The sequence below is a fragment of the Mytilus californianus genome, unplaced genomic scaffold (assembly GCF_021869535.1).
Source record: "Mytilus californianus isolate M0D057914Y unplaced genomic scaffold, xbMytCali1.0.p SCAF_11, whole genome shotgun sequence".
NCBI lineage: Eukaryota > Metazoa > Mollusca > Bivalvia > Mytilida > Mytilidae > Mytilus > Mytilus californianus.
In genome coordinates, this window is record NW_026262593.1 from 12170740 (window position 1) to 12186055 (window position 15316).

Here is a 15316-nt window from a genome sequence, read left to right on the forward strand (position 1 = left end):
GCTATCTCTATTTGTTATGTACTTTATTTTACAGTAATCTATATCAAAACATAAGGACTGAAACGACTCATTTTACTAAAAAGGAGACAAAAATGCTACAGAAATATCATTATAGCAAAATATTTCATGTAGGATTTTGTGAAAGTTATCATAATATGAGTGATATATAAAGAGACGGGAGATAAGAAAGGGAGAACCAACACGCATAAGTCGAAAAGAGAATGGCGAAATCATGGCAAAAAAAGACAAAATACAATAAGGCAGTGTGCAAAACACTTCATAAAACTAGTACTAAAGGTTGAGCAACACGAACCTCACCTTAGATGGATTTGGCTATTTTTGGGTCCTATTTGGTCATAACACTCTACAACTGTTTCCTTTTTTATACATCCTTGACTTTCAAATATTCGGCTTTGAGCGTTCATGGTGAAGGTAAATCCAAAAATGCGCTTTGGACGCATTATTTTTATAACGTGTTGTTTTCATTTTTTACAGCCGATACTTCTGCTGGTGGACTATCAATCTCCGAGGGTATCATAAGCTCAGTAGTCAGTACTTCGGTACTGACATGATTTATAACAAACCTTTCTAAAATTGTCCGTTTATAAATTTTGAAACTATAAAGAACCTCCCTCAGGCAAAGTTGACATTAGATTGCTTTGGCTATTTTTTATGTCCTTTTTGGTCATAAAGCTCTTCAACTGTTTCGGTTTCTATACATCCTTGACTTTCAAATATTCGGCTTTGAGCGTTCCTGATGAAGGTATATCCAGAAAAGCGCTTTGGACGTATAAATCTCATAACGTATTGTTTTCATTTTTTCACCAAAAACCGGGGTTTGTATCAAGTAAAGGGTAAGCATATTATGTTCCTGTGGTACCCGTCGTGATGCTATTGGTAAGTATAAATTCGGTATGTAGACTCCTTGGTGATGTTTTTTGTTTCCTTGAATGTGGTTTAAATAAATGAGAAGTTTCTATGTCACATGGTATTCGCTGTTGTGTTATAAGCATTATATATGTAACAGACCAACTAATTCGGAAATTTAAGTTGGAAATCTTTAACTCAGAAACAACCTCAACAAATGTTATCAGGTCCTCCGAATGGAAGTAAATTGTTTTAGACAATAAATAAGCAGACTTATTTTTCTTAAAACTTTGTATTCGTTTTGGGTGTTTTTAACCAATGACAAGCGGAGAACAAGCCACAGTTTGCCTAACAAAACTAAATAACAGTTCTTGAAAGTTATAATATAAATTATTAAAAATCAAGTGAAAAAAAAAATAAGAAAATGTAAATGTTTTAACTAATTATGAATATTTTCACACCTACCTGACCCCGATTGTATGTTATTGGAGAAAGAGCTACCTGTGAATATAATATAATAGGTAAGAAAATATTTGCTGTTTAATTTTGATATCCTTAATTTAGGGTACATTATACTTTAAAGTGCACAATGCGATGTTTGACTCTATAGACAAACATCATGCTATCTTCATTTTTGATATAGCTTTTTGATACAGTAACCTATATCAAAATATAGACTGAAATGATTATTTTTTTGCAAAATAAACAGAGACACCATTGCTACAGCAATGATGTGTCATTATAGAACAATATTTCATAAGTAAGTCAGAAAGACAGAAAACAGGATAGATCATAGCTACCAAGGGAGAAACCGAAAATCAAAAGAACTTGAAAAGATGTCCACCAAATCTGTCACAGTAATTATTTACTTTGTCAACACAATATCACAATTAACATAATTGTTTAAAGTCATCAATTCAATCTTGCCCGTAATTACTACAGGTATGTTTGCATTGTTTCCATTCTATAAAATGTATAGTTTTCGTAATAATTGATTACTTTCAGGGGATACAGAACACCTAAGGGAGTTAACTAGTAAAGAGAAATTAAGCTTCTCAATGATTTAAAAACTGCTATATATCCAATGAAATTATTCATGTAAATTGTGTGGTTTAAGTTAATTTTTGTATATTTTTGTTAACCGGTCAATCATTTTGTCAAAATTTTATGAAAATTAAACGAGCCAAATTTATTTTAGTCAAAGTGTTGGGTGCCACGTTAAGATACTGTGAACTTACATTCTGGATGAGCTTGACATTGAATACCAGTTGATGAACATACATTACATCTAGCTTCTATAGATAAGGATACCATGCGTCTATTTGGTAAACCTGAGAAAAGGGAAAAAGTTCAGATTGACATTGAATACCTGGTGATAGGCATACATTACATCTAGCTTGTATAGATAATGATACCAAGCGTCTATTTGGTAAATCTGAGAAAAGGGAAACAGATCAGATTGACATTGAATACCAGGTGATGATCATACATTACATCTAGCTCGTATAGATAACTATAACATGCGTCTATTTGGTAAACCTGCGCAAAAGGGAAAAAAGACAAGCGTAAACAACGAGGTTAATGGTTGTGTGTGGCAGTGCATGTGGATCACCTCTGTTAATAAATTTTACTGTGACGGCTTAAAAGCCTGAGTTTTATTTGGATAGGTAATTTTATCAAACGCATCGTGAACAAACCCAAAAAAAGGAAAACAATTGGTACTATTTAGAGCTCGTGCTGTTATCGACAATTTATGATTGTCTTAATAATTAACAAATTTACATTCTTTTGCACATAATATTTACAAACAACTAATGAGGATGGAGCTGATTAAATTAATTTAGTATTATAGAACTAATCTTGAAAGATTTTTCATTAAACGGGACATATACAATGTTATATATGTTTGAGTCGTGAAAAAGTTCTTATCCCTTTGCATTCATATTTCGGTTGTAGCTTATGTGCATTAACTCTAAACGTACTAAAAGACTCCCTGCGTCCTTGCAGTTTAAATACAATTGATTTTTTAGGCACACACTCAAATTAATTACAAAATACACCTGTACAAAGAGTGGCATACTTACAGAATAAGTCAATGCATGCAGTATCATTGGTTTCGCAGAAGGAACAAAAATTGTCAGCTAACTGGTTCACTTTTGATGTCAAAGTTCCTAATTGTATAAATAATGATAAAATATAAACAGCATTTTTCATTTTCGTTTGTTGCAAAATTAATGACGGAAACCATTTCGATTACACCTAGGCTACTGTTATGTTCCAATTGTAAATTATAAGCTGATTATTCCTCTATATTCCAAATAAAACGATGTTTTTCACAAACAATCTCCCTCAATCTTTCCTGGTTTGATTTTCGTAGAAATCATAACAACATAACAAATTTATTTCCTGTATATTATTTCATTTTTATATTTGATTAGTGTCAAAAATGTGAAAATTAAAATAATTATGAATGTTTACTTAGAAATATAACTATCTAGCTGCTACAAATTGTTAAGATAGACCTGAAACAAAATCAGGAGAATTTTGTAAAAATTATGTCCTGTATGTTAAAATATCTTCAATATCCTATAGTATCGATACTGTTACATATGAAGATATAGCGAGCCCACTCATTTGTTTATCGTTTACATGTCAATTACAACATGCAATAGTTTGTATGATCATAGAATATTTTTTTGAATTCTGGAAAGATTTTGTAACCGCTACAAATATGTAATATAGCAGAAACTTGGAGAATTTTTTTGTTAAAACAATTTTGACGTAATTTCCGTATTCTGACGTCGATTGTTGGTATTACAAACAACCATTAAATTGCTGGTAATGATTCTATAAATTTGCATAATGAAAAAATATAAAAGATTATTTGCATAAAAAAATACATTTTCATGTACATACCAGTTAAATCAAGTTCCGCAGTGAACACTACAATATAAAAATATGTGATATTTAACAACATACTTCTCTCGTCTTATATCACTTGGGCACTATAAATAATTTATACAGAAAACCTTAATAAACATTTAAGTGGCATTCATTTCTATTTTGTTTTTATTTTTGTACTTTAATTCAGGTCCTTTGGTCATAATCTTAACATGACGAGTTTTTACTGCCTAGTGGAGTAAGAACTAAGATGGGTTTTGCTCATTATTGAAGGCCGAAAGGCGACCTATAGTTGTTAACTTCTTTGTCATTTGGTCTCTGGTAGAAAATTGTCTCATTGGCAATCATACTACATCTTCTTATTTTTATAAGCAACTTCACCATATGTATGTTTGATTATTTGTGGACTGTTGTTAGCCTTTTTGTACTATTTCATTTGGTCATCGTGTTGTCGATTATTCTTCTATTTAAAGCTTGTTATTGCCCACTTTATATCGAAAATAATCATTGTGGAACACTTTGACAGACAAAAACAGTGGAAATGTCTACGAAAGCCTGATTACAACTAGAAGACTTCTGTAAGTGTTTCTCTATTCGAATCCTTCAGATAAAATTGAACATTTCAGCTCAAAGTTTTTTACTACCAACAAGTTTGGTAGATGACTATGATACAGTTTGTTTGTCTATCTTGATAACTTAAGTTTATGTACTGTTATATGTTAAATATCAAAACAATTGACTTACCTTCTGAGCAATACCAGTTGGCGCATGTAACATTGTTCTTCTTGTTACAGTACTGACATCCGGCACTCGCTAAAACACGGACTATGTTTGTAACCGTGTCTACAAGTAAACAAACAGAGGAATAAACTAGTAAAATATCACATATTAAAAATGAAATAAACATGTCAGGAATTCTTATAAAAAGATGTAACTAAGACAATCAAAATAATGGGTCTAGGAATAATATTAAACGTTCTAGACTTAAGTGTTTGTTTGATAGATTGTTTTTGAGGGGTCATGATTATTATGTTGATTGTTGGTGTGGTCTGATGACCTGTCCAATATTTAGAACAGCAGTCAACACTTTTGAGTTGACATGACATATTATTGATATGTTCATTTTCTGTAAACTTATTGTACTTTGGATTCATTTGTATTCGTGGGTTATCATTTTTCGAGGATTTCATTTTGTTATAGATAAAATACGAATTTAAATGTCCAACGAAGTACACATTTCTTTTGGCTTTTATGCAGATTTTGGCAAAGAACGAAATCAAATATCCAAAAAATTGGTATCCAAGAAAATAAATGAATCCACACTGACTGTATATAAAATATTGAGTTTATCGAAACACTAAGTTTATATTACCACCAGACATAGATTGCCTTAGCCGTTTTGTCACAACTTTTCAGAATGTTCGGTTCTTAAAGCTCAACAATTTTGTATTATATTTTGCTTTCCAACTGTTTTAATTAATGAGTATTATGTAAACGAAACGCGCGTCTTGCGTACAAAATTATAAGCCTGGTATTTTTATCAGTTTTTGGTAAATCATGTTACCCTTTTGATGTATTATTGTGTTTTTCTGGTTTTTCTTGAAATAATTATCCATAATATATGATAATCAATTCGGAATCTTCTTTTCCATGATTTTTAAAATTTTACACGAATATCGTCATATAAATGTATGACAACAGAAAGAAAAAGAAAATTCATCCGTTTTTTTTATGTTGATTTAATTCCCATCAATACTGAGCAGTCATCGCAACTTACCTCCAGTGACAAGTAGTCTTGACTTCCTTGCACTTTTACTTTGTCCAGCGCCATTCGTCGCGTGACATTCATAATAACCTTCATCATCTTCAGTTATGTCTTTAATAGTTAGATGTGGATAGGTCGGTGAATTATCAATAGTATATTTCTGGTTATTGGTTCCCTGACCGATCGTACTAATTGTATTACCATTTATTGATGTTTTCGTCCAGTACCAAGACGTAGCTTGTGGAGAACCGGTTATTATGCACAATATTTTATAACTTGCATCTCCCGCCAATATCGTGAAGCTTTCTGGTTCTATTGAGATATTGAGCAAGTCTGGAAATACATAGATAAAGCAAGGCTGAAAAATGTATGTTAATAACATTAACTGTACCAATTTTATTGCACCAGATGCGTATTTTGACAATCTATGTCTCTTCAGGGATGCTCGGATTCAGAATATTTGAAGGTCCAAAACCAACATAATACAAACGTTGAAGAGCTGATAAAACATAAAAAGGACCAAAAGTAAAGCCAGACCCGGACAAGGAATCAGAACTACATGTATGCATGGGAGAGATACATTCCTTAATTTAAACTTTACTACCTACTTGTGTATACAACACAGACATTGTTTTCGTTTTGAAAATGGCAGAATCAATCTCTGTCAGATATGAACGTCGGGTTTATTTTATAATTCCAATTGAAAACATAAATATCTTTGGCATGTATCCAGCATACCACAAATTATAGTTATTGTATGTTTATACTGCAACTGTGCTGTTTGCACAGTCAAATCGGATTGACCATATATCTATTTGTGACATACCGTCACTGTATATCGTCTTGTGTGTGACGTCAATAAACAATACAGGTTTGCGGAATTTTGATGTCGTCTGCTCCAATTCAAAATTGATGTTTGTACCCAAAATATTTCATTTGGAACTGTTGTAAGAGTTGCAGTATATAGAAAACAACCATACATTGTCTCGAAATATAAACTTTATTTGAACAAGGCTTAAAAAAACCCAGGTGGAATGAGTGGCTTTGTTTTCACATTTATAATGGAATTGATACTAGTAGTCTGAGAATACTGATTACCCAACAAGTTCATTTTGATTTTGATAAGAAGATTTCTAGAAGACAGTAACGTTTTGAAATAAATTTTGTTCAGATTTAAAAAAAATATTCAGAGACAATTGTTTTAAGAGGACCCTGCATACATCATCTTGTAAAATTTGGGTAAGATTGGATAAGTAGTTTCAGAGAAGGTGAAAATGAATATGGGACAGGTTTACGGAGGACAAGACGCCAAGTGAGATATTTTCAATTGATAACTTGTGTATGTTTTTTTTTAAAGTAAGAATACCTCCATTAACATATAATCTTGAGCTGGAACTAGAACTTGCCCCAGCAGCATTCGTGGCATAACATGTATAGTCGGCTTCATCAGCCTTAGTAATACCAAGAATGGACAGGGATGGACTGGTCGGGGAATTATCCACTATATAATCTGCATTATTGGTTCCTTTTTCGATTGTAGTAATTGGTCCACCATTAAGAGGTTTCCTTGTCCAGTACCATGTATCGGCCACTGGTATCCCAGTAACAAAACATTGAATCTGAACGAGTACATCACCAACTGTAGCAGTGGACTGGATTGGGTTAATGTACACAAACAATCTCCCTGAAATTAAAGAAACTGATATTAGTCAATGAAAACAAACAATCTGTCTGAAATATATTAAACTGATTTTGGTTTCTGTAGATGAAACAGGAGCAGGTCCCAGTACATGGTGGTAATTGGGATAGTCATGGACCGTCAAGTAGAGCTTCCGTCCATGTTCTTTTATAAGCACAAGTCAGAATTAATTCTGAGTAAAAATCTGATAACAACGAGGCCAGAGACTACGACCAAATGAAACTGGTATGGTATTAGATAAATGGCCAAACCACGTCTGCTACATATACAAACAGGCTGAAAATAAGTAAATGTAGTCAAACAATCTGTCTGAAATAAGTAAATGTAGTTAAACAATCTGTCTGAAATTACGTAAATGTATTCAAACAATCTGTCTGAAATTAAGTAAATGTAGTCAATAAATCTGTCTGAATTTGAATAAATGTGGACAAATAGTCTGTCTGAAATAAAGTAAATGTAGTCAAGCAATCTGTCTGGAATTTTGTACACAGATGTATACAAAAATAAAATACAGAAAAATCGAGAGATGATATAAAAATAAAAGAAACTTACAGTAAAAACGCCGTCTGCCTGAAGGAATGTGAAATTGGAATTTATGATAAACGAAAACAATTCAATTTATAATTCTTCATATATTATCGGTATCGTCAATGAGGGTCGCAAAAAGCAGGGGTGATGTATGTGCACGGCCGAACGGAGAGTAAAATGGCCATTTTAAGATGAACGTAAAAAAAACAGCCTGCAAGTTGCTTTTTCACCAATTTGCACGCAATACGGTGAATTATGAGCTTCAAGCAGGAAAACATATGAAATATAAATTGCAAACACGTTAAAGCACGAAAATAATCCTTATCCACCCTCGTCACTGTTCGAGCACCAACATGAAAATAACGTTATGTTTTTGGTTAGTACGTTACTTATGAACCAATCACTTTTCGTGTTCATTTTGGAAAGCATTAGATTCTGAAACTGTGATGATTCCAAACGGATGCCGTGTGGTTGGATGGATACTGAAGACTAGCACCTATTATCACAGAGTCTGGTGATAAAAAGCTCTCGTAAGTCACGAGCAATTCGGCATTGATACGCCATGATTAATTTTAGTCGTAAATGATATATTTTGCGGAAAGAGCTGAATATAAATTCAGTGATGTTGATTTTAAGAAGACATTTAATTACATATGAACACGATGAACTTGTTTATGGCAATATTCTGGGTTTTTAAATCAAGTTCATTTGGTTTTAGGTTCAATATATTGTAAGGCAATTGTACGTAATTTTTAAACTTCCCAGAATAAATTTACTAATGTGTTTATCTATGGTGAATGTAATCATATATTACAATGTCATTATAAATATACAGTACTTCGCGTCATGATCGTACCTATAATTACTTTGCTCTACTTTGTGCTGCAGGTAGATTAGTACGTATATCCATATAAGGACTGTACTAGGATGATAAAGCTAGACAAATGTCCAGATTTGTGCTTAAATTATCTATATAGTTCGGAAAGTTTGCTTATTGTACCTAAATGAACTAAACCAGTTAACCTCCATTGAAACAATACATGTGTACTGATCAGGAATGTAGATCACAAATATTACATATAAATGAAGACAACCAAATGCTATTTGTGGATCGAGAAAACTTGGCAGGGGCGTAGCTGCCGTTAGGCACTTTAGGCACGTGCCTTCACATAATTTTTTCACAAGTATTTTTTTTTATTAAAAAAAAATAATGACAACGTTATCTGTAGATGCACGTGAAGTCGTCAAAACTCTTTAATTATCAAATGTCATTCAGTGTACACTAGTCTATCATCCTTAATGAATGGAGTATTGGATAGAATTGTATGTACATTATATTAGAACTTTGGTTCAGATCATTTCACTTCTATCAACAAATACATGAATGAACCTCAACATGCATTTTATTCTAAGATGCATGATTTTTTTTTTAAAGTTGTTGTTGGCTTTCAACTAGTTTTCCACTTGGTCTTCATCCGACCTACACTAAAACCCTTGCCAAGTGGGGCGTCCGTTTGGCTGTGCGGGATGTATAAATACGCAGTCACGTCTGTACAGAATGGGGACGTTAAATCCGATGCTTAGTGTAGAGAGAATGCCACGCTCTCTGCACGTTAAGAACACTTGCAAAAATTCATTGAGGGGTCCGTAGGTGGTCTGCTGAAAGGCAAAAGTTCTGTCCCTATCCAATAAACCCTCATTTTCCAATGGCATTTCTAAATTTCCAGACCTTCATCCTGGACGACCCCTATTACAGGATCTACCTGTTGTATTAATTGTAAATTTGTTTTTGTCCTGAACATGCACGAACTATTTGCCACTGAACATTTAGCAATCAATTAATCAATTAGCTACTTCAATAACTTCGAGTACTCTCAGATCAACGTGTAATGACCATAATCATTCAAATTCCTTAGGTAGGAATTTTACAGTACAGGATATCAGAAAATATGAATTTCTTGAATTTTGTTAGATAGTATAAACAGAACCGAACTTCTGGCTTCATTAGGCATCGACTGTGTGTGTGTATGTGTTTGTGTGGCCGGGGAGGGTGAAGGTATAAGAATCAAAAGATGAATGGTCGATGCCGAGCTCAAATGATAGTATTATTATATAGTAGTCTCAGTGTTTACGTGCCTATTTTTTTTAATGAAGGATCGATCGTCAAAATGTACTATCAATTGACGTATATATATATCAATTATCCTCAATCAGAAAGGAATAGATAAGAAAATACTAAACAGGATGCACTGCTTAATTGAAGGGCTACGCTAATCTACGCTGGGCAATGCATATTGTAAATATTTTTTTTTAGATTTCCGATTGTACTGCGTAAATTCATCAGTCAGATGTTATTGTAAAATTATTCATAATTCTTTGAACTTTTCTTCATGTATTTTATGATAAAATTACCAGTAAATTTTATGTTTTTTTGTACACAAAATTTTGCAACAAAAATGCTGAAACCCGTATATGTATAAATCATTTGTGGATTTTTATGATTGTATGGACTATATATATATATATATATATATATCTCAATGGCAACTACCGTAAACTTTCCAATGTCGCTGTGTTTGTTTAAAAACCCCATTTACTAGTATCCGTTTATGCATAAGAGACAAAATAAGCGCTGTATCATTGTGAATATTTGGTTTAGAAGTAAACTTTACCTTTGATTCTGTTGGGTACCATTTGAAAATGAAAGGATTTACATGTTTAGATGGCAGTTCCCACAAATCATTGGTTTCACCATTCAAAATTCAACTTTATAGAATCAAAAGATATTTAAAATGAACAACTAATTACCTGGTGTTGTTGTTGGTGCCGTGGTTGTAGTGGTCGTTGTTCCAATGGTCGTTGTTCCGACGTCCCCTTAAATCAGAAAATTAATTATTTCAAACCACTTTTTTGATATTCAGTGCTCGGTTATATTTGCAGGTATTTGTTTCCCGGCAAATAAAGATATCAAAAGAGGTAATGGTAATGGAGGAGGTGGAAAACAAAAAAATATAGAAATCAAGTTCGTGTATTTGTACACCAATCAATATGATTTATTACAAATAAACTTTCTTTTATCATCTACACATGGAATTAATTAAAATTATGCCGGAAGAATCACATGTGTGCGTTTCATTGTTTGAAAATTATCTTGAATGCAAGAAATGGTACCTGTGTCACATTCGCAGTACTCCGGTGGACAATACGGTAGCGGGTTAAGACAATTAATCCTACACCAAAAATCCATTCCTCTATTGTCTGTCCATAATCCCGTGCCTTTACATGTCTTTGATGTTTGTCTCTTCAGACGTAAATGTGCTAGTTTTGAACAAATTGTCGAATCACATTCCTCTTCTGAACACTGGAATGTACACCACCATGACAAGTATGGTGAATCTTCTAGACTGTGTTCATGCCTTAAAAGTAAGATGAGTAAAATTGAAGAGACATAAAATAAGGTAAATAGACCGTCCCAAACTTGCAATGAGGACTCTGTTAATTAAGAAATAATTCATGCAAGCCATAGATTTATGGAAGATTTCACATGGCCTGGGCCTTAATATTAGAATTTTATCCCGAACAAAACATGAAGTTATACAGCATCTGCGTGTCTGTCCTTAATATAGATATATCGATAATTTTATCACGCCTGTTGTTTACAAATCAGCACGTCATATTAGAATTTGAGATAAAGAACAGCAATAAAAGCGCTGTTCCCTTTGCTTTCGGTTATATGGGAAATTGATATCAACATATTCCATCTTTTGTAAATGAGATAGAACCTCATTTTAATAATATCATAGACAATCTGAATCCCATAATCCAAGCTTATTCGTTTGTTGTTCTTCTCACCTAAAGCTGTCATGGAATAGAAATTCCTTTATAGTACAATTTTCAAATGGAAGGAATATTATGTAACCATTATTTCCACTTGCAGATTGTTCCTGACAAAAAAAGGGTATAGCATGTTTGTTCAACAGGGACAGATATTACAGCATTATTTATAATAAAGTTTCCATGGGAACTTCTGTTCGGAAGAACAAGTATACGTTGACATATACATGTGTAACAACGTGCAGAGACATATAATTAGCAACTTGGTGAAATCTCGTGATATCACACAACCCTCGTGATTGTAATGTTAAAGTATGATTTAATTCTTAGTTTAAAAAAAAAGAATCACAAAAATATTTAAATGATACCTTTAATAATACCCTATCAAGAAATCATTTAGATTTCCATAACATCAAATATGTTATGTATAAAAAAATCATACCTTCTGTGATTTCGTTGAATTTTTAATACCTTAATGTCAATTTTTTACTAACATTGTTCACAAAATCTTGATAAAAAAAAATGGGCGTATGACATTTGCGCCGATTTTTAAAAGTTTCATTCTTTCATTTGCGCCGATTTCATTTTTTCATTTGCGCCGATTTTATATTTACTCCTAATAGCATTTACAGTTTAACACAGGTGAGTAAATATTTGTAAACGTTGTTCACTTATGTTTAAGTTAAGAAAATCCAGGCCGTTACGTATGTTAAAATGCGAACTCTAGAAATGCCCGCATCAGTACGTTAGCCAGAGAAAGAAAAGTTGGACTTCGTTATTGACAATTACGACAAATATAGAGACGAAATCACAAGAAAGGAATATATTAGATGTGTTGCCTATAAATACTCCGCGACAAGAACAGATTTATGATTTTAATGTACTCCGTTTTTACGGATTTTAATGTTGTAAATAGATTTTAAATTCGTCATTTTAGTAAAAACAGAGTGCTTTTATCTTAGGTTTTTACTTCTTGATTATAAAGTATGTGAACATAGTGCTTTTAAATTGACTTATCTTGCTCAAAATCCTACTTCCACCTCCCCGTGGTGTGCAGAGGACAACAGTTATATACATATTATGATTGACAATTCATAACATTTGTACAACTGGCGAACTGAAGAGGTCTATAATGATAAATGAAAAATAACATTCACCTGTAATTTACCTGTAAATAAAAATAGGCGCAAATGAAAAAAAAATCGGCGCAAATGTAAGAAAAAATCGGCGCAAATGAAAGAAAAAATCGACGCAAATGCAAATGCCGAAAGCAATATGCTTTTCAAATCTATTAAACCATATTTGGAAATATTCTAGAAATGATAAAAAATTAATAGAGAAAATATATGTCTCTACATGAAAAAGAAGTTCGAAAAATACTGAGAGAGTCGTATGAAATTTCAAAATCATATATCTGGCCTTTGAATGAAGTTGGCAATCTCTTCCATTATGTACATGTACAATGAGGTAGTATACAGAATTATCAATCGGTATCAACCAATAAGAATAATGGTTACTAATATAGAAAAATATTTTCAAAATCATATATATGTGAGTAAATTTATAAAATTCTAAATGTGTTAAAACAGAGATAAGTTCTTCGTCACTTTAAAATTGCAACACGAAAGTAGACCGTCATGACTTGCAACACTAGGATATCTACAGAAATATTTTTTGGAATGTGCTATAGTTGTCTCATTGGCAATCATACTACATCTCTTCTTATTTTTATATAATTTGATAAGGTTTTTTTCTCAACTAAATAATGAAATAGTTTTCCTTTTGATGTGGAACAAAGATAACACAGTGTTGTCTTTCATCTCTAAAATTATACGATAGTAGTAAATTTAATTTAATTTCTCAATATTTAATATCAGAATAAAGATTACAAAAATTTTGTCACGTTTGACACGCTTGCATCCTACATGTGTATATAATTTTTTCTTCATTTTTTCACTTTAACAATTACGTAATTTAAAGAAAACAAAGTATGTCGGTAATGAATAAAAAAACATAACAAATGTCATATGGCTCAAGGCTAACAAACTTGCAAAACTATCAAAATTTCAATTAACCGAATTAATCAACAAAACCAAAAAAAAAAATTTCGAATGCACCTTACAATTAAACAAAGTATTCAAATTTCGTATTAAATTCTTTAAAGCAGGTCAATTACAGGAAGGTTTTTCTTCCAAAATCACATTCCCTTATTTTACAATGGTAGTGGCTCTGATATGGGCTACTTCAGTAATACAAATTCCACAATCCATACAACAAGAGGCAGTTATTCAGTAATTGTCGTTGGTTCATGTCTGTCATATATGTTTTTCATAAAGTGTATAGTTATAGATTAGGCCGTTACTTTTCTCGTTTGAACTGTTTTACATTTTTCATGTCGGGGCTTTTTAAAGCTGACTATACAGTATGGGTTTTTTTCTCATTGTTGAAGGCCGTACGGGGACCTTTAATTGCTTACATCCACGTAATTTGAACTTTGTTGGATTGTTGTCTCATTGGCAATCATACCACCTCTCCATATTTTTTATAATATAACTTTGTTATTTTAATCTATGCTATAATAAACCTAAGGCTGTGTGTCATACTAAAAAAAATAGTAAACGTTTATCAGATAGTACGTTATAATTAAGACATTTTAGGTTATGAACTATATATGTTTTATATCTAACCGCAGGGTAATATTTTTTTTTAAAGTATTGAATGTTGAATAAATCACGTATCATGTGATGACTCCTACATTAATAGATTAAAGCGTAATGATTTTTATTTTTTGTTTCGCATGATACCAGCAGGTATATATAGTGTTCAGTATTAGCAAAAAAAAAATGTAAAATAATACTTCTCCTCAATCGTCAAACTTTATTTGGACCAACTCGATATCTAATCACCCTATACTTGTTTGTTTTTTTTTTTCATTAAATATGATTGAAAAGAGAAATGAGAATATATCAACGACACAGCAACAAAACGACCAAAATAACAAAAAAGACACCTCTTTATGTATACTTTTGAGCCCCCTAGCAATAAGAGACTTAAGCGAGTGACCGATTTCTAACGACTTATAATTCAGGTCCCTCGCTGATCTTTTAATTAATGATGAATTTCCAATAGTATATTGAATTCAGACTGCTTTTATTTGTAGCATAAACATAAACTTTGTATGTATGATCTTACCACGTTTTGAATTTAAGAGTTTCATCTGGCAGTATTGTGATGTCAGCACAACTATAAAACTCCTCCTGCATTGGACCACAACCATAGCAACAGTCATCATCATCACAACCCCACCGATAACCTGTGAAGAGAATATTACCAGAACAACATTTATACAAAACAAAGCTCAACAAGGAGAGTTAAAAATGTAGAACAAAAATATCGAACCCCAAAGTAAATTCAAAAGGGGAAAGTCCATAAAAACTGACAAAATCAAACGTTAGACTTTATCGTCTTACACGAGGAGGATGGTTAGAGAATATTTGTTGAAGGTCCTTTTTTCAGGATTTTTATTTTATTTGACATTTTAATAAGTGACTGAAGATTTGGTTTTATAAATGTTTCACATAACCATAGCAATGGAGAACTTTGGAGGCTACCTTCTGGCTAAATTAGGTAAAATATGGTAGCGAGTAATTGTACTTTAACGGATTATGAATTCTCGGGTCTTCTAGTGTGGTTTTTAAGTTCATCACATATTCGGAATTCGG

The 15316-nt window shown here is 32.3% G+C and overlaps 1 protein-coding gene across 1 annotated transcript in view; it reads right to left on the reverse strand.

The window, feature by feature from the left end:
• Positions 1 to 15316, reverse strand: part of LOC127719559 (uncharacterized) — a 54816-nt gene that overhangs the window by 34457 nt on the left and 5043 nt on the right. The window contains exons 3-12 of the mRNA XM_052225777.1: positions 14787 to 14907; positions 10932 to 11176; positions 10569 to 10634; positions 6900 to 7217; positions 5546 to 5866; positions 4513 to 4611; positions 3784 to 3810; positions 2952 to 3038; positions 2106 to 2198; positions 1333 to 1368 (exon numbers count right to left, since the gene is read on the reverse strand). Coding sequence (XP_052081737.1) covers positions 1333 to 1368; positions 2106 to 2198; positions 2952 to 3038; positions 3784 to 3810; positions 4513 to 4611; positions 5546 to 5866; positions 6900 to 7217; positions 10569 to 10634; positions 10932 to 11176; positions 14787 to 14907 — 1413 coding nt within the window. The remainder of the gene's footprint in view (positions 1 to 1332; positions 1369 to 2105; positions 2199 to 2951; positions 3039 to 3783; positions 3811 to 4512; positions 4612 to 5545; positions 5867 to 6899; positions 7218 to 10568; positions 10635 to 10931; positions 11177 to 14786; positions 14908 to 15316) is intronic.